Source organism: Podarcis cretensis (genome assembly GCF_951804945.1).
Source record: "Podarcis cretensis genome assembly, chromosome: 8".
NCBI classification, from domain to species: domain Eukaryota; kingdom Metazoa; phylum Chordata; class Lepidosauria; order Squamata; family Lacertidae; genus Podarcis; species Podarcis cretensis.
The window spans coordinates 59989777-60017073 of NC_137177.1; the positions used below are offsets into that span (position 1 = coordinate 59989777).

Consider the following 27297-nt stretch of genomic DNA (forward strand, 5'->3'; position numbering starts at 1 on the left):
GTTTGGCAGGAAGCAGGTGACAAGACCTGCCACACCTGCCCCTGCCCCTTTTCTGCATTCCATTGCTATGGAAGAACATCAAACTAATGAGCTCTGAGCAGACGGAACTTGAGCATATTCTAACCAGTGTCAGCTCATCGCTTAATTCTGTTATCACAGCACTGTGACTGTGGAACATGGACAAGGAGAGACAGAATGACATGGGGAATTTATTCTTAAAAAAAAAAAAGAGAGAGAGAGAGAGAGAGAGAGAGAGAGAGAGAGAGAGAGAGAAATGTTTCCTGAAATACTGCCTTGCTGAAAGGTATTTCCTGGAGAACAATTACTCTACACCCACCCCAAACATAAGGTTTACTCAGGGAAACACCAGGCTTGAGGGGACCCCAAACAATATATTTCAGTGCCTCCCAGCCCTACAGTGGAGGCAGAGGGGACGGGCAGCAGTGGGCAGCAGAAGGACTGGAAGCAGCACAGCACCCACCACCAAGTGCTCCCACAGTCCAGTGCTGTGAAGAAAAGCAGGGCAACTGTAGCAGGCTGGCAGCTGTAGTGGGCCCTCCGAGGCCCGCGGACCCTGCCATTTGACCAAACATGTTGGGTGCTCCAGGATTTGGGGGAGGGGCATGGACATGGGAGCCCAGAAGAGAGGGGAACGTGCACATCGAGGATTTTCTTGAGTTGCATCCTCCAGTCTTAGATACTCTATGCCAAAGTGGAAATGGTAGTCCTGAATGGATGGCAGGCTCTCTACTGGCCTCAGGGCCCTGGTAGATGCCCAACCTTGCCACCCTCTGAAGCAGGCCATGGCTGTCAGGTGTTCTCGGTTCTCAGTGGGCTTTCCTATAGATCTGTGAAGTATATTTGGTTGCTTCTCTGGAATAATGTGCCTCGGATTACTGGCTGGGGTTTTGTTTTGAAACAACTGCACTGGTTGCTAGTTCATGTCTAGGTCCAATTTTAGGTGCTCTTGTTACTGTTTAAAGTTTAAACATAGGCCCCAAATATCTGAAAGGCTGTCTTCTTCCCTGAAGATCTTCTTGGGTGATAAGATGGACAAAGGGGGCCCACTGCCCTCAGAAGCTCGCGGGGGTGAGGTGGTGACCTGGTGACCTGGGAGAGGGTATTTTCTGTGGCAGTCCCCAAGTTGTGAAACTCCGCATAGAGCTGAGTCTGCCGCCTTCACTGTACAGCTTTCCAGGAATGCTGAAGACATACCTCTTACCCCGGGCCTTTTACACTTGAGATGTATATTTTAAGGACCCACCTTATTTTTGTGATTGAAAGCTGTTTTAAACTGTTTTTACTATTTTGTTTCAGTGTTGTAGCCCACTTTAAGGTGAGTGAAGGGCGGGTAGATAATTATTATCAGATAAACTAGCCCAACTCCATTCTTTACTCAGACACTGCCTGGAATTGAGAGCACTGTTCACCATACTGCGAATCATCCATGGCTCATTTCCCTGTCTCCTATTTCGTTAAGTGCATGGTGTGCTTCCAACAATGGATGGATTGCTTGTATTTTGAACCTAAAGCTCAAATTCCATCTTCGACTAAGGCAGAGCTGCCAACACAGTGGCCTCCAGATGTTGTAGACTAGGGCTATTATGTGCTGTTTGATTGCAGGTGCTGCAATCAAGTGGTGAAGTCAGGTTCACATCTACTGCATGTTGTGCTTCCTGCTTGTGAATGGATGCAACATTTAAAGGGGTTTGATAGGACCCATACCAAAAATAATGTATTTGAGCTCCCCTCTTGGGGATTTGGCTTCTTCTGAAGAAAATGCAAATAATGTCAAAGTAGGGAGATTCCACATTGCGAATCTATGGTGATGCGCGGAATCTAAATACAGTGGTGCCCCGCAAGACGAATGCCTCGCAAGATGAAAAACTCGCTAGACGAAAGGGTTTTCCGTTTTTCGAGGTGCTTCACAAGACGAATTTCCCTATGGGCTTGCTTCGCAAGACGAAAACGTCTTGCGAGTTTGCTTCCTTTTTCTTAAAGCCGTTAATACCCGGGGAATCCGCGCTCCGCAAGACGAAAAAATCGCAAGACGAAGCAACTCGCGGAACGAATTAATTTCGTCTTGCGAGGCACCACTGTAGTGGCATCATCTGCCATCACATCACTCCCTTGTAAAGTGTAGCCTCCAGATGCTAGTACAGTGGTACCTTGGGTTACATACGCTTCAGGTTACATACGCTTCAGGTTACAGACTCCACTAACCCAGAAATAGTACCTCGAGTTTAGAACTTTGCTTCAGGATGAGAACAGAAATTGTGCTCCGGCGGCGCGGCGGCAGCGGGAGGCCCCATTAGCTAAAGTGGTGCTTCAGGTTAAGAACAGTTTCAGGTTAAGAACAGACCTCCGGAACGAATTAAGTACGTAACCAGAGGCACCACTGTATGGCATTTAGTAATGCCCAAGTATCCTTAGTCAACATCATGCCCTTCAGATGTAGTTGTTGAACTACATTAGCCCTAATCAGCATGACCAGTGGTCATGGATGATGGAAGTTGTAGTCCAGCAATGTATCTGTTCAGAGCAATAGCCCCCTTTTCAGATATATATATATATATATATATATATATATATATATATGCCCTTTCAATAAATCCACATTTGAAATGTTAGGGAATTCTGTGTTTGGGATACTTCGAGTTTTATTCTCACTGAAAAAATACATATGCAAATAAACACACAGAAGGGGGGGGGTGCTTTGGCACAAATAATTCACAGTTTGTTTGACATAATGTACAAGAAGTGATAAAATAGCAAGATCTGGAGCTGCACAAAATATTTCGAGGAGGAAGACTAAGGAGGACTGCACTGGCAGTCTAACTCTGGTACATGAATAAGGGCAGCCTGCTGCAACAATGTGATGCTGCAGTGTGTTCTCAATAGAAATGCTGCCGTTCATCGTTCCAGCCAGAGGTCCTCCCATCCTGCAGGACTTTAAACCTCTTGAACTTCACTCCCTCCACTTTTCATTTTTCTTAATTTCCATCTAACACCCTGCATTCTATGGTTTTTGAGCATGCCCACTGCACTCTTTTTTTTTTTTTTTTTTTGGAGGGGCATTGTCCCATTAGAGCTTTTATTTATTTTTGTGTTTTTACAAACATCAGGGTTCCCCCAAACAAGCTGATCCTACCTTCTTGTTTCTCGGTGGCTCCATTTGTGTCAGCACTAGCCACCTGAGCTTGCTTTTAGAGGGAGTAATTTGGGATCATTATTTGAAACCAGCTTGGTTGGTCGCCTTGGTACACAGGGATGCTGAAAACCTTCCCCATAGTAATGATAAAGATGCTGCTGCATTCATTATCGTTCCATCAGTGTACGTGGTACTTTTTAGAGAAGTATGAAAATATGTCCTTGCCCTCAAGATGTTTACGGCCCTACATGTCAACAGAGGGAGAGACAGCATAGCATAAGTATCGGGGGGGGGGGGAATATGCAGAAAAAAACAGTGTCACAAGCCAAGGCTTAGTTTCTTTAAGGTATGTGGACTAACAGGTAGAGGCAAAAACTTCATGAGAACAGTGGATTTTAAACAAGGGGATAGAGAGAGCTTGAGAGCTATGCAAAGAGAGCCTTTGTATTCATCTAGAACATTGGGATCAAATCATCACTTTTCTTGCCATTTGTGAAGACTGGGTTTTCTGGTATAGCATCTAGCGGGGTGTTGCACTTCACTTATGATAATGACCTCCTTTTTGATGCTGCTGTTAAGAATCCACAATTCATCATTGGGCAAGTCCAACTCTTCTCATCCTCCTCAGCTTTAAGGGATCCTCCAAACAGAACCAGAAGCTGCAAGCTCTCATTCCTGGAAGACCCCCTCCTGCTTTTTCCCCAAGTGTTGCTCTGTAGGTTAGGATTCATCCTTTCCCTAGCAGTTGAGAAAGGAAATGAGGGTAGGCCACATATTTCTTGGGAAATTGAGAGCTAGACAGATAACGAACCACACTTGCGTGTTACCTGGAACAACCGGGCTGGGAATTGATGCCTGGGTTTAGGAGAAGCTCTGGTTACCCGCTATCAGTTTTAATGAAGTGTGCTAACTAAATTGGATTTGGAGTAGTCATTGAAAGCTGTTTATGGCATGCTCTTGAGTACATTTACCATTTTGTCGGAAGTGCATGCTAGCGAGCATATGAGTCTTTAAGACAGGCCATCTGTTAGTGTTAGACCCTTGGATAATTGTCAGGTCGTTCTAAAAATAAGCATATATACAAACTGCCCAGCAGTGCAAAGGTGATTTCCCCCTCCCACAATTTCCTTCTATGACAGAGAAAAGGGGGGGGGGGGGACAGCACAATGCCATGAGTGGTCATTCTGCGCTCTCAGCTCTCCCCCCCACCCCGTTTTCTTTTTGTTTTTTTCCTGCAGGCTTTTCTGATTTGCAGCCCCCTCCCTGCCGCAAGCCGGTTGCTGCCTGTCACATCTCAAGCTTTGGATTAGCACAGTCCCAATCTAAGCCTCTTGGGAGTGGGGCAGGGGGGTCCCTGGAGGACCCCCGTAATATAAGCTCTGCTGGCTGAGGCAAGTACTTTCCCCTCCGAATGAAAAATATCCGCATGAAAAGCCAAAGCACAAAAGATCTTGATCCTCGTGATGGGTTTGTTCTTAATTGCATCAAACAAACAATAAAATGTAATGGGTAACATTTGCAATTAAGGAAACACCCAAAAAGCAAAGTATTGGGGGGGGGGATGATTCCTTTAGGTTCTGGATGCAGGTTTGTTTGTTTAAGGTATATTTGGCATATATTAGCCGTGAGCTAGGAAACCACAGTTGAAACCTTAGGTTCCATGGTCTATCAGGTAACAGAGGGTGGGGAAGATGTCTGCCTGGGATTCTAGAGGGCTTTTGTCAGCCAGAGTAACTAATACTGGGCTAGAGGGACAAAGCTGAGACACACCCTAAGCCCACCTAAATAGGAAGCTGCCTTATTCTATCCTGCTCATTGTTTTCCACACTGACTGGCAGGAGCTCTTTGGGGTTTTAGATGGGAGCCTTTTCCCAGCCCTACCTGGAGATCCCAGGGATTGAACCTGATGCTCTGCCACTGTCCCCCTTACCTAAGTATCCGCCTCTGGTCATGTGAATACAGCCTTGGCTGAGTCCATGTTCCTTCACCTAGATTCCAAAATCTCCAGCTCTCACCAGTAGACCCTACCTGGCACACAGAAGATGCATAACAGATGTGGAGCACACCATCAAATGGACGTGTTGCTGTCTCAAACTGCCATTGCTCCCCTCCCGGTAGCATTTTAATTTTTTTCACCTGCTCCTGTTGTAGTACTCCTGTGGATTGCTGGCAGAGATTGTTACTGCAGGGTGGAAGATTCCCAGCTCGAGTGCCAGCTTTTTAGCTGTGCTCCATTTCCGCCCCCCACCCATGCCTCCTACTCGTCCACTTGGCTCTTCCGGCTTGCCAGCGTTGCCTTGCTATGCTTCTCTGTTGGTCCTCTTAAACCTCACTGCCTTTATTGCTGTTCTGAAGGCAGAGCATGAGTGTCATTTAGACATGCCTTTTTAAAAAAATACATTTAGTATATGCTCAGTAACAAGAATAAAGTTGTTCTTGAGGGTGGTGTGCTCACCGCAAACATATGTTCTGAACTTCCATAAGGAGGTAAATCACACCGGATGATTAACTGGCATATGCATTCTGCAAGGTACCGTGCACTTAGTCTGAATCTGCTATTTAGCCTGCAGGTATGAATGAAAGAGGTTCAGCCAGCCAGTAATATTTTTAAAATGTACCGTGTGGTGCCTTGTAATCATATGGAAAGGTGACACAACCTGGTCACTAGTCATGTCGCCAGAATTCACAATTACCTGCCTTTGAATACGCTTATAATGTTCAGGTGCATTGTGAGTTGAGTGTCATTTAATCTAAAGTTATTCTCTGGTTTGGATTCTAATGTGCTCCCCTGGCAGCTTAAGCACTGTAACGGTTGTGACTAGGGCCCCAGAGACCTTGGGAAATGTAATTTTCCCAAGGGATCCCATCCCCAGGTGCCCTGGGAACTACATGCCCCATCTCCTTCTGAGCATGTGGTCATTCATACCACGATGGGGGACAAATTTCAGGTGCCTAAGTGTGATTAATTGGGATGCCCACCTAAGTTCAGAGAGAAGGTGGTTCCATAATACAGGTGCCACTGTATTATGAAACCACCAAGTTGCAGCAATAGAGGGGCAACTTTTTTGGGGGGGGGGTGGCAGGAGATGGCTTACCCCTGAGAAGCAGTTGGAGAACTTCTCTTCTCCATAGATAAATTTGATGATATGGTACCCCCCACAAGCTCCAGACATCCCTGCCAACAAATAAGGGACAGAATTCTGAAAGGCCGTTTGTGCAAAGCTCTCCATACAACCTACAGGGCTTCCCCAAGAATAATATTATTTATATGACTCTCTAGTTTTATTCATGGCAAATGTTACTCTGAGGCCCTGGGACTGATGGGTGGCATGACAATCGGCTGAGGCCGTGGGTTGTTAGGGAGCTGAACAGTGACCCCGCTTGTGAATTGCTGTCAAATTTGAGCGTAATCAGCCTTGCATCTTTGCCCAGCCTCTTGCTTACAAAAACAGCATGCTCTTTATATTAGCTATGTGCAGAAGGTATTATTAACCCATGTATGAGAAGAGAAGGTTCACAAGGAGAGCTTCATTATCAGATTTAGAGCCGCATACCATTCTGTTATTGACCTGCCTGGTGTAATCAATGTGGCAGGCACACAGGTTGGAAATCATGTTCTGGGCCTGTGGAACGTACGCCTTGCCGCTAGTGCTGATTGTGCATTATCTTTTAAATGATACTGCCTAAATAAGTATGGATCTGCTGAGCACCAACAGCCCTCGCTTCGACTGGAGAATGCTAAATCTTTTGCATTTGTTTTTAAGAAAAAAGGAGGGGAAAGTTGGTATTAGGCTGTCTGAAGAAATTGAAATCTACGGCCAACAAGAAACATGGCTGCACTGAGGCAAGCAAGCATATGTCGGTAGGAGGTATAGTAACATGAAACATGTGCTGTTGCGTTTCTGATGAGGTCTGGTTTCTTGGGACATGAGGTGCATGCAGTGGGTTGTGAAGGCAAAAGGGAATCTTGGCTGTGGGTTTAAAAAAAAAATTAGTTGACTAGAGAATGAGTTTGAACAGCAATGATTTTGCCCATGTGAGTGCATGCAGGAAATGTCTGCACAGATGGACAGCCCAGACCAGGAACTGCTTTTGCTGCCCTGAGAATATTTGCAGTTCCCCAGGGATGTGCCCAAACTGACAGTGTAACTGTGTTTTCATGTGCAGCCTAGTCATAGCAAGATAGGAAGATGCTTTATAGCAAGTGAGACTGTTTGCCTGCTCAGACTGACCGCAGCTCTCCATTGCTAGAAATGGTAGGTGGGCAGAGTGGCAAGCTTGTAGGCTTCCCCTTTCAGGGCATCTTGCCAGCCACTGTGAGAACAGGATGCTGGACTAGACGGGCCATTAGCCTGATCCAGTAGGATCGTCTTGAGTCCCCGTGTTATTACAAGGCTGTTGACAGCTTGCAAGCCAAGTTTTAAGAGCTTTAGGAGAGGTGTGTTTGGCAGGAACACAAGAAAGGTATGTTGGCAGCGCTTAGAAGGCTGGAACTCTCTTCCTAAGGAAGCCAGTTTAGCCCCTCGCTTTGTCGGCCAATGCCAGCAGGTGAAAAGCTACTTATTTAGACAGGTCTTTGACTTACAGAGGGGGCTGTTTTCTTCTTCCTCCTCCTCTTCTTCTTTGATGCTGTTATCTTCCTCTACTATTTATTTTTTAAAGCTTTTTTAAAAACACACACACAAAAAACATTTATGCAGCAAAATGCAAAACCTTTACAAAAGAGAAGGAAAACAAGGGCATACCAAGACTCTGGGTCGTATCCTGTATCCTTGCCCTGCCTATTAATTGCCTCTTGCTTTTATTTATTGTGGCTTTATTTCTTTTGTATTTTTTTAAAAAATACTTTGTTGCTATGTAGTTCTTATTATCCTAAGCCGCTTTGAGCATCTTTTATGGAGAGTCGGGGGCATACATTTAATAAATGAGAACGTTAAAAAACTCGAAAGACATTTTGAAATAGCCGTGCCAGTGAGAAGCAGCAGCATTTTAAATGTCTTTCTCGATCTAGGCTGGGAAAGCTTCACCCCCTCCCAGATGTTGGGCTACAACCCCTTTCACCGCTGACCATTGACCATGCTGGCTGGGGCTAATGGGAGTTGTAGTCCAACAACATCTGGAAGGCACCGGGTTCCCCAGCCCTGAACTAAATGCTCACCATTATGCATAACTGCAATAAATGAACAACCACCTTCTCCATCTCCTACAATACAGTTCTTGGTGGAATTGCCCTGCTGTTTTGAAGCTCTGATTTCTCTTCTACATTTAATTTTTTTTAAAAAAAATTGCTGTACCTATTTTTCTACATAGCAGTGTTGTATGCTTGCCCCCCCTTTAACCTTTTTGTCATGTGGTGTGCAGAAGAATGAGCATTATTATGTGTAGTTTCATAAGAAACCCACTGGCCACAATGCCTGCTAACAACTTTTGATACGACTTAGAAATGCCACGGCACTTGTGACACCTGGTGGTCACTCTGGGGAAGTGCACAGTTCAGCAACTTAGTGTACAGTATTTAAATGGGGTCGCCGCTACCTCCAGAGACAAGGCCTGCAAATGGATCCTCCATTAGTTAGATGTTGTCACCAGACAATTTTCATTAGACTGATGTCATCTCAATAATAATGGATTCAGGAGGAGTTTCCTGTGCGGAGAATAACTTTGAGTTGCTTAGAAAGAAGTGAATGATCTGTAGAGAGTTAAATATATTTGTGTGTTTGTCTGATGTTACGCTGATGTGAAAGAGTAGTTGGACAGCTTTGCAGATAGGCATCACAAGGCAAACATTTAGGGTTGTTGTATCAGTTAATTTAGGAACATATTCCTAAACACACAAACACACATAATCATGAAATCCCAACAACCTGCCATGAAACCTTGGCGTAAACACGCAGACCTTTGTGTTGCAAAGGTGAAAAGGCACAGAAGCTTTGACTGAAAGCACATACAAATCCTTCTTAGAATGAATGGGCAAATTAGTGGTGACTGGCTTGAGTTCAGTGGGAGACAAGCATAACTCTTTTTCTCTGAATCAGGACCACAATCTTCTGTTTGCAGGAGTAGCTTCCACTCATGCAAGCAAAATTGGCACCCACTTTTGTAAATTATTGGTTCAGGTCGAATCCCCCTTCAGGAGACTGAGAACTGAATGGTCTCTCGTTCCATGCCACCAGATCAGCATGAGATCATGTCTTTCAACAGATCTTTGAGAAAAGAACAGTGTTTGGAGGAGTTGTAGACCTGGTTGCAGAGTGTTTTGATGAGGGAGAGTGGCCAGGAGATCTTTCCAGTGCTTCCTGGAGCTGGAGATTCCAGACGCCATCCCTGAGGTGCTTGTAACTCTGAGACACGACTTCTGTTTGCATTAGATTGGATATGCAACTACTGCACAGCATTAGCATTTATTTAGCCTGCTGGCAAATGACAGACAGGATGTCTGAACACTAATGTCTCCCTTGAGGGGAAGTTGCAGCTTCCTTTATGAAGGGATGGAAGCTGATTGCAGAGGTGTGTGGTAAATGCCATCCTTTCACCAAGTTTGAACCACTGAACAACACAGCCACCTTCCTCCACCCTCGCAGTTAACCCCTTTCTGCCATGAAATGGATACCCACCAAAATACTGCACTGTCAACTGTATCCAGCACTAGTGTGCCTCAGAGTAGAGCCACTGACTAACTTAGATCCATTAAGTTCAGTGGGTCTGCTCTGAGTAAAGCCCAATCACTGGCTATGGCCCTGTTTGTAAAGGTTGGGAGCGCTCAATGCCCCTTTGGGTTCCCTGTGCAAGTTCCCTTTACTATGCACCTGGGACTCCTTAATGGCGGGAGCCAGGTGTAGCTGGATGTGCCACAGGGGAGGCACACTGACCCTCTCCGTCATGCCGTGAAGCTTGGGAGGCCTGTGTGCACCTTCCCCGTGCCAAGTTCAGGATGGGCTGGAGCGCAGCAACTGGTGCGCTTCTCTTGCCGAAGTTATTTCTCCAACTGTCGAAGTGTTGTGAGTTGCAATCTGGCATCCCTTTCTGCCAAGACTGTCTTATCTGCAGCAAGTGAGAATAGCGAATGGAGATATGGCAAAGGCGGCGGCGGCGGCAGCCTGTGTGTATGTGTGTCCCTGTGCAACAGAGAATATTGTTTAATTGTTACAGTTAAGGAAGTCCCAGAAGGCAGGCACCCCTTGCAGAGCGTTACCACTTTGCCTAAATGCAGCGAATTCCTCGCGGTGCTACTTGGCTAACTGCAATCCATTTCGTTGTGTGTTTCTTTCTTCCTCTCTCTCCCCCCTTTTTTTCTTCCTTAAGTTCATGCCAGCATTAACAGATCTATCAGTACAAAGCAAATGTGTCACATTGGCAGCTGTTACTTAGGAGCATTCTCTCTTTCCCTCTCCCCCCCTTCCTCTTTATTGCATTTTGTTCTGTAATAATTGCAAAGCTTTTATGTTGAGTTCCGCATAAATGCGACTGAGTAGGAGGGTACGGGCTTGCTTTCTATTATTCTGCCCCTCACGCATGTCTCCTTTTCCCCATCTTTTTCCAGAACCACACGTTGAGCCAGCACGCTCAGTGAGCCCCTGGCACTACAGGACACCTCTCTGCAGAAGACTTGACGGAAGCTCAGTGGGGAGGACCATTTGAACATTACATCCAATCAAAGTGTCATTTGCAACCCAGATGTAAAACTCTAATGATTTGGCCATGAGGCGCTGCTATTATAAGCAGCTGGAAATGAATATTAATGGAAGAGATTAAAAGTATTCCATGCGCAGTATTTTTTATTGTCCTGCTTGAGCTTAGTGTACTTTAAAGCTTCTGCTTCTGACTGAATTTATAGTTGCTAGATAGGAATCTGCTTTGATGCTCTTGCCCTTTGTTGCTTCTTGTATTATACGGATAGTCCAAGATTTTAGGAGTGGTTTTTTTCCCCCTCTTCCCCTTTCCTTTAGTTTTTTCTCCCCCGTTTAACTGCTTTTTAATTGCGATTTTAGGTAATTGTGCGTCGTGATGTGATGGCTTGGCTATTGTCTGAATATTTTTTTTTACACTTTTTTGGGTTTATTTTTTTTTTAACAATTGAAGACTAATGCTTTGATTGGATTTGCCAGTTCACCGGACAGTGATTAAAAAAAAAAACCCTATGTAATGAATATCATCGGTTTCAGTGCAACTGGATGGTCTGCTTTATAAATGTGACTTAATCTGATTGCATTTAACTAATACAGTTCAATAAAGGGAATACATTGGATGAGTGTTGAAGTCTTGAAGTCCATGTACTGCTGCTGTGTGTGAAGTTTGGTGGAAGCAAATGTCTACATGCAATGTAACTTATCAGATGAGATATGTCTCTTAACCCTAAAAAGGTAAAGGGACCACTGACCGTTAGGTCTATGCTAATCTCTTGCCAATAAGAATTTGTAATGAGGGAAGCCAGGTAAGATGAATTAGAAAAGGTCTCCTGGCTCTTTGGTTATACAATTCTGTGGAACATGACTTAAGCCTCTGGAAACTCATTATCTTGCGGAGTTGGCACACCTAACTCTGGGATTCTAATCCCTTGTGTTATATATGGGAATGGTTTGTAGGAATAGCCTCTGCCATCCAGATTCCAATAGGAGTCTGTCATGTGCTTGAGATGTACATGAAACCCATTCTAAACATTAATATCTAACTAGTGAATCAGAAACACTGTGTATCCTGACATATACTGTATTATACACTCTTTCTAGCGATGGAAGAGAATTTCATTTGGTCTTCCTGCATGGACCACAGAGTAGTTCAGTGTGCTTTGGATTTCTCATTTTTCCGATTTTGCAATACAGTTCATGGCTCAAAAGTGCACCAAAATGCATAATTTAGGATAATACAAGTTTAGAAATGCAAACATTGAGACAATACATATTTTGAGATAAAATGTTCATCGAAGATTGATGCATGAATAGGACAGAATGGGTTTATGAATGAATTCTGAGCTATCCATCTTTTATTTATTCTATGGACAACTCTTTACAGGACACAGCGGGCGTTAATTTCTGAAGGCCTGTAATAATAATAATAATAATAAATATATATACATTGTGTACTCTGCCCATCTGACTGGGTTGTCCCAGCCACTCTGGGTGGCTTCCAACAGAATATATGGAAGGTTGTATAATTATTTATCTCTTTGACATTTGATGGGAGAGTGTTCCACCAGGTGGGTGCCACTACTGAAAAGGCCCTCAGCCCAGTTGCCAGCAACCTCACTTCTCACAAGGAGGCAACCATCAGAATGCACTCCTCTGAGCTAGACCTCAGTTTCCAAGCATTCTCCCAGCATATAATATTGTTGCATGTGTACTGATGGTAGCACATGAATTTGTGGCTCCTAGGACTGGCTGTAGCTGAGATCTACTTGGAAAAGCTTGAAGATAGCAAAATCTATTTTAGGAGGAGGGACACACCATACATTCACTGTTACATCTAGTTTTGTTGTTGTTGTTTAGTCATTTAGTCGTGTCCGACTCTTCGTGACCCCATGGACCAGAGCACGCCAGGCCCTCCTGTCTTCCACTGCCTCCCGCAGTTTGGTCAGACTCATGTTTGTAGCTTCGAAGACACTATCCAACCATCTCGTCCTCTGTCGCCCCCTTCTCCTTGTGCCCTCCATCTTTCCCAACATCAGGGTCTTTTCCAGGGAGTCTTCTCATGAGGTGGCCAAAGTATTGGAGCCTCAGCTTCACGATCTGTCCTTCCAGTGAGCACTCAGGGCTGATTTCCTTAAGAATGGATCGGTTTGTTCTTCTTGCAGTCCATGGGACTCTCAAGAGTCTCCTCCAGCACCATAATTCAAAGGAATCAATTCTTCGGCGATCTGCCTTCTTTATGGTCCAGCTCTCGCTTCCATACATCACTACTGGGAAAACCATAGTTTTTACTATACGGACCTTTGTTGGCAAGGTGATGTCTCTACTTTTTAAGATGCTGTCTAGGTTTGTCATTGCTTTCCTCCCAAGAAGCAGGCGTCTCTTAATTTCGTGGCTGCTGTCACCATCTGCAGTGATCATGGAGCCCAAGAAAGTAAAATCTCTCACTGCCTCCATTTCTTCTCCTTCTATTTGCCAGGAGGTGATGGGACCAGTGGCCATGATCTTCGTTTTTTTGATGTTGAGCTTCAGACCATATTTTGCGCTCTCCTCTTTCACCCTCAATAAAAGCTTCTTTAATTCCTCCTCACTTTCTGCCATCAAGGTTGTGTCATCTGCATATCTGAGGTTGTTGATATTTCTTCCGGCAATCTTAATTCCGGCTTCGGATTCATCCAGCCCAGCCTTTCGCATGATGAATTCTGCATATAAGTTAAATAAGCAGGGAGACAATATACAGCCTTGTCGTACTCCTTTCCCAATTTTGAACCAATCAGTTGTTCCATATCCAGTTCTAACTGTAGCTTCTTGTCCCACATAGAGATTTCTCAGGAGACAGATGAGGTGATCAGGCACTCCCATTTCTTTAAGAGCTTGCCATAGTTTGCTGTGGTTGACACAGTCAAAGGCTTTTGCATAGTCAATGAAGCAGAAGTAGATGTCTTTCTGGAACTCTCTAGCTTTCTCCATAATCCAGCGCATGTTTGCAATTTGGTCTCTGGTTCCTCTGCCTCTTCTAAATCCAGCTTGCACTTCTGGGAGTTCTCGGTCCACATACTGCTTGAGCCTTCCTTGTAGAATTTTAAGCATAACCTTGCTAGTGTGTGAAATGAGTGAAATTGTGCGGTAGTTGGAGCATTCTTTGGCACTGCCCTTCTTTGGGATTGGGATGTAGACTGATCTTCTCCAATCCTCTGGCCACTGCTGAGTTTTCCAAACTTGCTGGCATATTGAGTGTAGCACCTTAACAGCATCATCTTTTAAAATTTTAAATAGTTCAGCTGGAATACCATCACTTCCACTGGCCTTGTTATTTGCAGTGCTTTCTAAGGCCCATTTAACTTCACTCTCCAGGATGTCTGGCTCAAGGTCAGCAACCCCACTACCTGGGGTGTACGAGACATCCATATCTTTCTGGTATAATTCCTCTGTGTATTCTTGCCACCTCTTCTTGATGTCTTCTGCTTCTGTTAGGTCCTTACCACTTTTGTCCTTTATTATGGTAATCTTTGAACGAAATGTTCCTTTCATATCTCCAATTTTCTTGAACAGATCTCTGGTTCTTCCCATTCTGTTGTTTTCCTCTATTTCTTTGCATTGCTCATTTAAGAAGGCCTTCTTATCTCTCCTTGCTATTTTTTGGAAATCTGCATTCAATTTCCTGTATCTTTCTCTATCTCCCTCGCATTTTGCTTGCTTTCTCTCCCCCGCTATTTGTAAGGCCTCGTTGGACAGCCACTTTGCTTTCTTGCATTTCCTTTTCATTGGGATGGTTTTCGTTGCTGCCTCCTGTATAATGTTGCGAGCCTCCATCCATAGTTCTTCAGGCACTCTGTCCAGCAGATCTAAATCCTTAAACCTGTTCCTCACTTCCACTGTGTATTCATAAGGGATTTGATTTAGATTGTATCTTACCGGCCCAGTGGTTTTTCCTACTTTCTTCAGTTTAAGCTTGAATTTTGCTATAAGAAGCTGATGATCTGAGCCACAGTCAGCTCCAGGTCTTGTTTTTGCTGACTGTATCGAGCTTCTCCATCTTTGGCTGCAGAGAATATAATCAATCTGATTTCGATGCTGCCCATCTGGTGATGTCCACGTGTAGAGTCGTCTCTTGTGTTGTTGGAAAAGTGTGTTTGTGATGACCAGCTTGTTCTCTTGACAGAACTCTATTAGCCTTTGCCCTGCTTCATTTTGCTCTCCAAGGCCAAACTTGCTAGTTGTTCCTTTTATCTCTTGGTTCCCTACTTTAGCATTCCAATCTCCTATAATGAGAAGAACATCCTTCTTTGGTGTCACTTCTATAAGGTGTTGTAAGTCTTCATAGAATTGGTCAATTTCAGTTTCTTCCGCACCAGTAGTTGGTGCATAAACTTGGATTACTGTTATGTTAAAAGGTCTGCCTTGGATTCGTATCGAGATCATTCTGTCATTTTTGAGATTGCAACCCAGTACTGCTTTCGCAACTCTTTTGTTGACTATGAGGGCCACTCCATTTCTTTTGCGGGTTTCTTGCCCACAGTAGTAGATATGATGGTCATCCGAACTAAATTCGCCCATTCTCGTCCATTTTAGCTCACTGATGCCCAGGATGTCAATATTTATTCTTGCCATCTCATTTTTGACCACATCCAACTTACCCAGGTTCATGGTTCTTACATTCCAGGTTCCTATGCAATATTTTTCTTTACAGCATTGGACTTTCCTTTCGCTTCCAGGCATATCCGCAACTGAACGTCCTTTCGGCTTTAACCCAGCCGCTTCATCAGCTCTGGATCTACTTGTACTTGTCCTCCGCTCTTCCCCAGTAGCATGTTGGACGCCTTCTGACCTGAGGGGCTCATCTTCCAGCGTCATAACTTTTATATGCCTGTTGTCTTTGTCCATGGAGTTTTCTTGGCAGGGATACTGGAGTGGCTTGCCGGTTCCTCCTCCAGGTGGATCACGTTTGGTCAAAACTCTCCACTATGACCTGTTCATCTTGGGTGCCCTGCTCGGCATAGTTCATAGCTTCTCTGAGTTCTTCAAGCCCCTTCGCCACGGCAAGGCAGTGATCCATGAAGGGGTACATCTAGTTAGACCCTTCATATAGCCCAGAACCGTTGTTGATAGTAAGCCCATCAGTAAGCAATATTTTGGCTTCAGTCATTCAATGTTTATGGAAACATTTGGTGCCACTGCATTAAGCACATCTCTTGCTGCTGAGTGGATATTTCTCTGAAAAGCTTGGGCATGTAAATTCACTGCTTCCTTGCTCACTCGCTTCCCCAAATCCTATCAAATCTATTAGACAGGATAAGCCACATATTGGAATAAATGGATAGGCCCTAAGTAAGTACTCCTTTCTCCTGATTTAATAAGTTCTCCACCTCAAAGACTTAACTGCAATAGTAATCTGGAACTAGAGTCTTCCTGTAGCCCTGGGGTCGCCAACCTTTTTGGAACCAGTGAGCACGTTCCAGATGTTGATAATGTTGGGGTTGCTGCCACAAAAGCAACTGCTATGAGGTGGGGCATCACATAACACAAAATGGCTGCCGTGGAGAGAGGCGGAAATTAGAGAGACAGCTACCCTCATCAACATTATGCTTGCCATGGAAGTCAGCTATGCCCTGGTGGGCTTGACTATATGGAGATCACACAATATTGATTTTATGCGCATACACACAGATGTTTTTACTGTCAAAAGAAGCAGGGAGCATACCTCAGTACCAGGAAAAATATACAAGGTGGCCACACCACACTCTCATTTCACAGAGATCGCCTGCACATTTCCCCCATAACTTACTTTCTAGGAGGACTAGAGACCTTCTTCTTCTTTTTGAGGAAAGCTCAGAGTCCCCTGCACAGGCTAACCAGTGAAAGTCTTTGCAGGCTCCAGGTTTGTGGTACCTCGCTTTGCCATTGGTCTTTCACAATAAATAAACAAAATAAGCTGCACTTCAAACCCAAAGTTCCCCTTATTTTTATGTTCCAGCTATTCATGATGAAGGTGACCTATTCCCACACAACCCTGCTCAACAGAGAAAGTGAGCACTGCCTATGAATCACTGGCTAATTAAAATCTGAGACATTGACCACATAATGAAAATAACTTCCATGGTGAAATTTATAGAAGGGTCAGTACCAAATCTTGATGTAGTATAAAAGGCTGGACAAAACCCGATGGAATACAGAGTGTGTTTGGATCTGTGAATTGCTGGCTGCTCCTATCTTTGTGATGGAAAATAGTTGAAAGTATTATTAGAAACAAACAAAAATAAATAAATTGCAAGAACAATTGAGAGAATTGACCCAAATTCAATAATCCAAATATTACTTGAACTAACTAATTGATGAAGAGCTTCCTTGGAAGAGTTAACTGTGCAGCTGGCTTTACAGTCCATGTAGTTCTATGACAATCAATGAGAGTGTAATGAACTCTTGTTTTGAGGGCTAACACCCAAGAACTTGTAATTTCAGTGCAATCTGGTCAGTCTGAATAATGCTGGTTGCACCACTCAATTTATATATTCTATGTTGTGTTCTAGTCCCAAACACCACAACCTTTCTTCATTGGGGAGTTGTTCCATCCCCTTGATCATCTTGGTTACAGGTTGCCCTTTTCTGAACCTTTTCCAACTCTACAATACCCTTTTTGAGATGAGGTATCCAGAACAGTACACAGTATTTCAACCATGATCATACCCTAGATTTTTTTAAAAAAAATAATTTCTATCAAATATTTTTAACAGCATTAAAGCAGCAGTTTTAAAAATACTGGCTCAGTGCAGACCCAATTTAAGAATCAGGGTGTCTCTGAGCATATGCTGAGCCCAGCAATTCACTTCCTCATAGTCTTCTCATACATGAAATCTACTCCTGTCAGAGCTGCCCCTAGGTCCCAGCTCACAGAGGACCAACGCCAGGCTGTCGTTATGTACAAAAGTCTTTATTGAGGTTCAGTTTCCATTTCAAAGCCGCAGCGCGCAGCTCTACGTCTTAAACCCTAGACCGGCGAAGTCCCGTCTCCTGTACATTTGAACTTGCCTCTCGCGCCAACCCAGTGACCTTCCTCCTGACCGTTACACTACTTCTGTCACTGCTTCCCTCTTCCGGGATACTGGCCGGATCTGACCTCCCCTCCGTTGTCTGACTCTCCGATGGAGGTGTGGTCAGCCCTGCCTTATCTTCTCTCCCTGGTGGGGAATCCACTGGCCCCGATACCTGGGACTCTTCCCCCCCACTATGCTCTGGTGGGGAAGCTGGTCCTGATTTCCAACTGCTGCTCTGGGAGTCCCTGCTGCCCCCTTGCTCCTGGGGTGTTCCCCTTGGGAACCCCCTTCCCCTGGCCACTGGCGCCCCCTTCTGTGAATCTTCCGATTCGCTGGAGAGGCTCATGGAATCCCTCGGGCCACTGTCATCTTCTCCTACGCTGCCCTCAGATTCTTCCCCTTCGCTCTCCATCTCCCCTCTTCCCTGTGCTTCTGCTCCTGAACCCCTGACATCCATCCCCCCTCGAAGCCCCCCCTTCCCCCCTCCCCCTCTTCTGGTGTGGGTTCTGGGTGCTCCAGTGTTGTGGGGGTGAGTGCAGGATACAGTTCTTCCCCCGTGGTGTGCAGCCAGCCGGCTGGATACGGCCAGTCCTCAATGGGCTCGTCGACGTCGATCTCCTCTGCTTCCATCTCTCTGCAGGTGTGCTCGAACCCCGGATCCTCCCCCAACACGTCCATGACCCCCTCGCCCCCTGTCGCCTGGGGTGACGCTGCGTGCGAGGACCCACTCGGTAGTTCTCTGCGCCACCCCACCTCCGGTTGATCTTCCCACCAATAAGAGCCGCCTGTGCCAAACCCTGGGCACCACAGTTCAAGAAGGACACTGACAAACTGGAACGTGTCCAGAGGAGGGCAACCAAAATGGTCAAAGGCCTGGAAACGATGCCTTATGAAGAACGGCTAAGGGAGCTGGGCATGTTTAGCCTGGAGAAGAGGAGGTTAAGGGGTGATATGATAGCCATGTTCAAATATATAAAAGGATGTCACATAGAGGAGGGAGAAAGGTTGTTTTCTGCTGCTCCAGAGAAGCGGACACGGAGCAATGGTTCCAAACTACAAGAAAGAAGATTCCACCTAAACATTAGGAAGAACTTCCTGACAGTAAGAGCTGTTTGACAGTGGAATTTGCTGCCAAGGAGTGTGGTGGAGTCTCCTTCTTTGGAGGTCTTTAAGCAGAGGCTTGACAACCATATGTCAGGAGTGCTCTGATGGTGTTTCCTGCTTGGCAGGGGGTTGGACTCGATGGCCCTTGTGGTCTCTTCCAACTCTATGATTCTATGATTCTATGATTCTATGTAGGAAATAACTTTCTTACTTCAGCAAGTTTAATAAACTATTCTTTAATAATAAACTATTTTCAGCTGCCTAGGCATATAATTAAGTTTTGCATACTTGTTTTTAAAATATTGCTAATTTTATCTGTGTATTGCTGATTGTTATTCTGTATTATATTTTATGTACATTGTTTAGAATTCTTCAGCAGTTTATATCTTTTTTTCTAGATAATCAAAAATACTGTGGTGTTTCAAAATCTGGCATGAGTTCTAGATACTCTAGAGCGCAAGCCTATCTTTGTCTACATGGAAGTAAGTTCCATTCAGTTCCATGATGCTTACTCCCAGGAAGAAGTGTACAGGATTGCAGCCCTAAATCCCTTTCTAGAGATCAGCCCTCCCACTATTGATTTCAAATTCTAAGCAACATGTGTATAATAATCTTATAGAAAAATATATTTTCATATGATGACATTTATATAAGCTTTGATTTCTGCAAAGTGAGAGCTGCACTACCAGCCCTCTCACACATGTTAAACACCAGCACTGTTAATGGTTTTTTACACTTAAATTTATCTACATAATTACATGTCATGAGAACAATTATAAGTGCCCAGAGGGATAATTATAAGATATCATTAGACAACTTCAGAAGTCATTTTTGTACTGTCAATTTTTATAGGGTTCTGTTTTGACTTCATAGAACAGGGCTTCAGACATTGCTGTATTTTCCCATGTTTTAAGATGAAAAATTTAAATGCTTCGCCATGAGAAATCACACGATTGTTTTTGCTGGGGTGAGTGAGAGAAGGGGGTGTTGAGAATCCTGTGTATATGAACACTGCAAATCCTGGTAAGAAAAAAATCAGACTATGGATGGATAAGGACCATACATTTAAATCAACCCCTCCTGCCCTCCCAAAGAATAATGGAATTGTAGCATACCCCTCAAATGAATTCTCAGTCCCCTTAACAGACTACAGTTCCTAGGATTATTTGAGGGGGGTGTTGCTTTAAATTCAAGGTGGGTATGCAGTCTATGCCAAGGATAGGAGTGAAAAGTTGACCTGATTTACACTAATTTACAGTTCCACTTGCAAAAACAGAGGGCATTTCCCCCATAGGAATGGATTGTCATGAAATGGCAGAATGGTGAGGATGAGGAAGAGGATCCCAGTGAGGGGTGTAGCCAGGACTGGGACACACCGGGGCAAGCAGGGTTTGGGGAAGGAAGTTCTCACAGGGTGGCGGATGGTGGCGAGGGGATGGAGGTCACTGCACAGGAACCAGAGTGGCAGGACCCATCACCAGAACCAGAGGGGTCATGTCCCCATGAACACAGAGGGCTCAGAGGCATAAGGAGCAGCAGGAGGGGCGCTCTAGGAAGCTGAGGCAGACAAGGGCCCACAGCCCAGCTCCTTAGCTGGCCAGGTGCTGGTCGCCAGCTGCAGAAGGAGGGATGTGATTCCTTAGCTGGAGTAGGCTTGGAACAGGTGGAGGTCACATGCCTCATCAAGTCTAGATGCTGCAATCACCAGGCAATGTGCAAAAGAGAAGTAGAGCAGAGGTACTGTTGCTACTCAGCTGCCCATGTTGAACCTTGACTTGGATGTTTCTGGACCTCTACAGACTGTATCCTGACTGCTGGACTCTGGACTGTATCCTAACTGCTGGACTTCATTCTTGGATTGACCCTGGACTATGTTGTTGCCAGGTAGGAAAGGGTTCAGCATATGGATAGAATGAGGTTGTTTCCTTTTCATTCATAATTTGAGGGATAGATTGAAGGATAAACAGCTTTGTTGAAGGTCCCCCTTGTAAACTTCTCAAAGTTTTATGCATGCCCCTGAACACCCATTGTGGGGGAAAGGCTTTTGCCTTCATCCCTTGCTTCTGGTCATCCCAGAAGTATCTCACAGGGATCCTAGGAAGATCATTGGTCCACATAGCCCAGTAGTGTCCACACTGACTGGCAGTGACTCTTTGGGGCTACAGGCAGGGAGACATTCCCAGCCCTGCATGGAGATGCAGGGAATTGAACTTGGGACCTTCTGCATGCAAGGCAAATACTCTACCACTGAGCTGCGACTCCACATTTCGTTGATGTCTATCATAGGACCCAATAGAGCTTTGGTGTCTGCTCTCTCCTTAGCTCCTGTTTAGGAAACCATTAGGTTTTCACAGGCAAAGTCTTTCTGAAAATCCACGTCTGGAAGGAAAGCAGAATGCTTAAAAAGAAAAGCATAGGGGGAAAATGAGGGATTAGGAATGCCAAGAGCCAGATAATTACCTTGTCACCTACCAGATTCTTAACAAAATATGAGCCTTGGCTGTCTCTGTTAATGAATGGCAACTTAACTGCCTGAGAATGTTCTTAATGTGGAATCAGAACTAATTTCATTTTAAAATTCTGATATTAATTTGCATGGACAGTTTCTTTGAGAAGTGCAAAAAAAAGAAGAAGAAGAAGAAGAGGGGGAGCTTTTTGTGTGTGAAAACAGAACCCTGTTTGTGAGTTTCATCCTGTGTGCTGTTATGAGTAGTGGTGCCGTCAGGGCATGACTTTGGAGCAGGAAGGCCCTCAAATGCTTGGCTTACCACGATTCAAAGCTCTTAGCATCACCCCCTAAAGAGAGCTCCTTTTTATTCAGTGTGTTGCATCCCCTGGGTGCTGCAGAAAGCCAAGCCCCTCATTACCCCGAATGTTAAAAGCCAGAGTGAGGTGAAGGTCAGCATTTTAAAAATGCCACCAGTGTCAGTGAAGTTGACTCTTTATTCAAAGAAACCAAAATAGTGCAGGCCTAGTGATCCTAATGACTCTTCTCAGTAGGTCTTGCCCCCAATGAGGCAGTTGCAAGGACTGCCCACAACTGCCTAACTCCCCTCCTCTCTAGGTTTTCCCCAAGCAATTGGAGACTGTGTCTGCCTGCAACAAACCTCTCCTCTTTTCATTTCTTTGCCTGTTCTGGGAGACCAGAGAGTAGGGGAGCTGGTTGCAGCTGGAGGAGGAAACTCCCTGGACTCTTCAGCAAGCAGGCTCCTCTCGTTCTCCTTGCCCCCCTCCTCTCCAGGCTCTGAATCAGGACTGCTCTAGGCCCCAGCTTCTTCCTGCGTCCTAAACTCTGTTGCATCTTCAGCTTTTGACACTACTTCCTCCAAGTCTTCTCCCTCTGACCACCCATCACCATCCCACCATCAGTCCCCTGGCTCTGAGCCTTCTTTTCCTGGGGGTTTCCCAGCTGGTGCCTCCCACCAGTCCTCTGCATCCAGCCAGTCTGTGACATTCAAGGAGCATTAGGGTCCATTAGGGCCCTTGGGTACATTAGGGCAAATGGGGTCCATTAGGGGAAACAGCACTTCCATCTTGGTCATTCTTCATTCATTATCTGCAACAAAGCGTGAGTGAAAAGAACCTGTGTCAGTCTGCTTCTCTTAAGTGTGTGCACGGTGCTGTAATGGTTAAGAACATAAGAAGAACCCTGCTGGATCAATGGTCCATCTAGTCCAGCATCATGTTCTCACAATAGCCACCCAGATGCCTGTCAGAAATCTACAACATCCCTCTCTCTGCTACTGAATCTGAGCAACTGGTATTCAGAGACACCTATTGCCTGCAGTACACAGCCATCATTGGTGGAGGTGCTGTAGCACAGTGGTAGAGTATCTGCTTTGCATGCCAAAGGTCCGAGGTTCAATCCCCAGCATCTCCAGGTGGGGCTTGAGAGGCCCATGTGAAACCTTGGATGTGTGCTGCCGGTCAGTGTAGATAATACTGAGCAAGATGAGCACAAGGTCTGACTCGCTATAAAGCAGCTGCCTGTGCTCCTACGATTGTCCTCCATGAATTTGTCTAATCCAAGTTGGTGGCCACCACTATGTTTTGTGGGAGAAAATTCCATAGTTTAATTATAGCAGCTTTTTCTGTATCAGATTGAGGCTCCACAAGACAAAGCATACTGCTGAATTTAGTTCCACCTTTTTGCTGTTGATGTTGTTGCAACAATCCAGCATGAGATGTTCAGCAGTCCTTCCATCAACTTGAAAATACTTTCCACATGCAGAAGAGTAGCTTTGAACCTCACCCATGAATACGACTTACATTACTGTATTTCAACCTCTTTGTTTCCTACACTCCCCCTCCGGTTACATTCCCTACCCCTCTATTTTATTTTCTCTTTCTTGCTTTTTATTCCCCCCGCTCCCCATCTTGTTTTAGATTCCCTCTCTATGTTGAGTTTCTTTCTTTTTTGAAAGCGGCTGCATTTGTTGGTATAATTCCTGTTATTAAAAACAAAAAACCCCTCCAAAATAAAAATGTAGTAGGTGAAACTTTTCCCAGCAGGGCCATGTGATGATGTATGAGCTGGCCCTTGGACTTTGTTGTGGTTGGAGGCGAGGTCTGCAGGGAGGAGGGGGGACAGTGTTAAGCGAATCCTCCATGAGAAACCAGAAGATTTGAAGAAGGTCCCCCCATAAAAGTAGCCCCCTCGCCATATCAGTGTCCTGGGATGGAGTTTAAGAGCGTGTGCATTTTAGCCAATGTCGTCCCGTCCCCCCACCCATGGGGAAAATGCAAAAATACCAATTTAAGTGTCACTTCTGAAAGCAGCCTATGTAGGACGGCGGAACTGTAAGCACTTAGGGAAATCATATATACGGCTCTATTGAGAAACCGGTATGTTGCACTGCAGGGAGCTGTCGGTGACAAACACTGAAGTTCTCAAACTACGCCGCTATAGGTGTTTCAAAAGTCAAGCTGTAAGTTTCACACTGCTGGCCTTCTAACCATGTAATAAAGAGCAAAGGAGAAAGCGGTATTCAGACCCCATGCCGAATGAAGTCTTAAGTGTTCCAGTGTACAATTCATGCTATTTTTTGAACCTCTCTCTCTCTGCTTTCTCCATATAAAGATTGGTGTGTATGTGTGTGTGTGTGTCTTTTAATTCCTGCCTTGGCTGTTGTGTTCTTAAACTCCCCTCTTTTCCATGCTGCTCACTAGCCAGAGGAGGGCATGGGGGATAACTGCCGGTTGAGCTGCATGCTGTCAAAAAGGCTCCCTCTAAAAGTGGGGAAGCTGTTCTTTAGGCAAGTTGCAAGGAGTGTGTGACAAACCTTCAGTGGAAAATTTGGGGCAGAACAGGATGGAATGGAAAGCAGAAAAATGGAGGGCTCAGCTTTCAGCTCAGCCATGAGCGGACCTCCGTCTTGGGGCAAACCACGCGTCTTAATAATAAGATTTTTAGCCAAAGATCTCAAAGCTGGTTGCACAACCCATAATGATACTAGCTAGCCACTGGACCAGGAGTGGGGGGAAAGGCTGAAGTCCTCTGATGGACCACGGTCTAGTTTCTGGTGGGCTTTCAAGCACCTGCTGATTGCTGATACTCTTGCAGAGGATGCTGGAGTAGGTGGACCTTGATCTGATCCATCATCTGTTGTCACAAGGCACTTTTGGGCAGCTGCCAGGGCCATGAAAGCGCCCTTTGCTGATACTTGCATTGGACCCCCTTATAAACTCCCTACCACCACCACAGAGTCTAGCATGGTACTTTGAGCAACTCAAGAAAGCCAAGTCTGTGTGTCATTTTAATTCCCCTCAATCCCTTGGGGTGACTCCACATCCGCAGTATTGTGCAAAACTAAAGTAACAGCTGGATGCAGCAACCTGGCACTACTTGGGTGCTCTGTGGGTTGTTGCCAGGTAGGACCACCAAGGTCTACAAACATCAGAATGCAGCCACCAGAGGGTGTGTTTGCCCACAGCTCTCTCAGGGTAGGAGTTGGCCTTACCAGCAAAGGACATCTTACATTCCTAAGCAAGAGTGCGTATTCAGGACCTTTCTATTTATCTGTCACATTCTGTGCTTTGACTTCCCCATGCAATTTCCAAGGTGGCAAACCAAAATGAGGCAGCTGAAAAATAAACATATCACAGAGAGGCAACCAACTATTAGGCAGAGTGAGGCAGCATCTTTAGGTGGTGGGGGCTGGAGGGGTGTGCAGTGGGTAGCAGCAGCAACTGCAGCAACCTGAGCCGCTCCTCCCAAGACCCCTGTCTGTTTCTGTATGTTATGTCCCACAAAGCCGATCCAGCATCCTCTCAGCTGGTTTCCTGCCTTCAGGTTTCCTGGAGAATGCTGTCCTGACATCAAGACCTCTGTCTGTTTCTGTGTCTTATGTCCTACAAAACCTATCCAGTATCCCATCAGCTGGTTTCCTGCCTTCATGTCTTCTGGAGGATGCTGTCCTGACATCAACGTTATGCAGAGGTGCAGTGCTCCAAGGTTATGGAGGGTCAAAGACCTGTTACTATTTCTGCAGTGGGGTCCCTGTCTCCAGAGGCCTAGAGCTGCCCAGCAGCATGGAAGGGGAGCTTCTTAAGCCACTGTGGAAAAGCCAGCTCTCTCCCTTTGTGCTGATTGGAGCCAATCAGAGTCAAAGGACGCGAGTTAGCAGCTGTGGAAAGGGATACAGGAAGAACACCAAGGAGAAGTTATTGTGTATGCTCCAAAGCTAAGCATTTAGGAACACTGAAAGCACAAGGTGCTTGCTTCTGTTTTAAGAAAATCGTGTGCAAGTTCTGTTAAATACAATGGAACTTCAAGGAAAACACAACTTAAGCCACTCTGAAATAACATATTGGAGCACCCTGAATCATTTGCTCATGCACAGAAAATAATAGCTTTAGCTCAGTGTTTCCCAAACTTGGGTCTCCAGCTGTTTTTGGACTACAACTCCCATCATCCCTAGCTAGCAAGACCAGTGGTTAGGGATGATGGGAATTGTAGTCCGAAAACATCTGTAGACCCAAGTTTAGGAAACATTGTTGTAGATAGAAGGCAACACGTGGAGATCTGCACTGATGGTTGCAATGCATTCCTAATTATTATTGTATAACTATAAGATTATTGCATGCTCTTAGAAGGGAAGTGGGGTTGTGACTGTCATGAAGAGACCATGCACTTCTGAATTTGTCACTTCATGACTAGTGTTCAGCTGCCTCTGCTGTCAGCTTCCAGACCTGGAAAAGGTGGCGCCATCTTGCCCTTCCCTTCAGGCAGAAAAAAAAAAAATGGTCTGGCCCTAATGTTCAGAACCATCTAGAGATGGGGGAGAAATTAGATTCGGTTCACATTTAAAGGTGGACTTGCCTAATTCGTCCTTTCTGAGACAGTATGCAAGGTGGAACACAGGCATCTTTTGAAATTCACACTTTTCTGATTTTTGCAATTTTGTTCTCTAGTCGAGCAATGCATGCAAAAATACAAATCCTAGGGTAAAGTGTGCAAAAAATAAGAGCACAGATTACTGAAAATAATATACAGAAATACATTGTGCTAGGGAAAATTGCTTTGTAATTATATTGGGGAAAATTGCATACAAAAATGTGTATATTGGGAGAAATTCACACTAAAATGCTGATGAATTTTCACAAGGACTTTAAATAAAATAAATAAGCAAGCAAGCAAGCAAGCTGGTGTGTAAATATGAAGAACTGTATTTAAGACTGGAAAAAAGAGAAACCAAGAGAAGCCAAAATTGATAAATTCACCCATCCATAGTGGTCACCAGGGGGGCAGTTCACATTGTCCCTGGGGCTGAAGCTAGACTTTCAGCTGCGAATTGCCCTCCCCTCTTCTAGACCATTTGATGCACGAGCGCCATAAGAATGGTTTATGGAGCATTAAAATGAACATTAATTTCTTTTTTTAAAACACTAAATTGGAGATAGAAGTGGGGGAACATCTCCCAGCATCCTCTGCTTTAGCAAAGGGGGGCATGGTTATTTCTGACGCTCCCTCTTTGACTTTCTGCCAAGACTTGCTGACACAACTGATTCCCGACTCTATCAAGACACTCCAACTGTGATCAGAGACAAGGAGCCGAGTGGAGGCACCTTGACACAGTGTCAGAACAGCGGAGTCACAGAGTGGGGATGCTGCATCGAGAAGGCTTTTGTCTCCTGAATGAAAAGGAGCAGGATTATTTCCCCTCCTCCTCCTCTCCTCCCCCCTCCATGTTAGACAACATTTTTTCCCCTTAGGGAAAAGATTATCATAAAATACCACTACTCATTTAATGAAGACAGGGCCGAGAGAGAGAGGTCCATCATCTCACCCTGCTGGAACACCAACCACACCACTGCAATAGACAATAACTCTGCTGCTACATTACAAAGTCTCTCACATTTTTCTAATGGGAAAAGTTCTAGAATGAAT

General features: G+C 45.0%; 1 protein-coding gene across 3 annotated transcripts in view; it reads left to right on the top strand.

The window, feature by feature from the left end:
• The window catches only part of ZNF423 (zinc finger protein 423), a 311689-nt gene extending 300289 nt beyond the window's left edge, over nucleotides 1–11400 (top strand). For all 3 annotated transcript variants that reach the window (XM_079988711.1, XM_079988710.1, XM_079988712.1), the window contains one exon: nucleotides 10692–11400. In XM_079988711.1, coding sequence (XP_079844837.1) covers nucleotides 10692–10721 — 30 coding nt within the window. In that variant the 3' untranslated portion in view covers nucleotides 10722–11400. The remainder of the gene's footprint in view (nucleotides 1–10691) is intronic.
• The last annotated feature ends 15897 nt before the right edge of the window (nucleotides 11401–27297 follow it).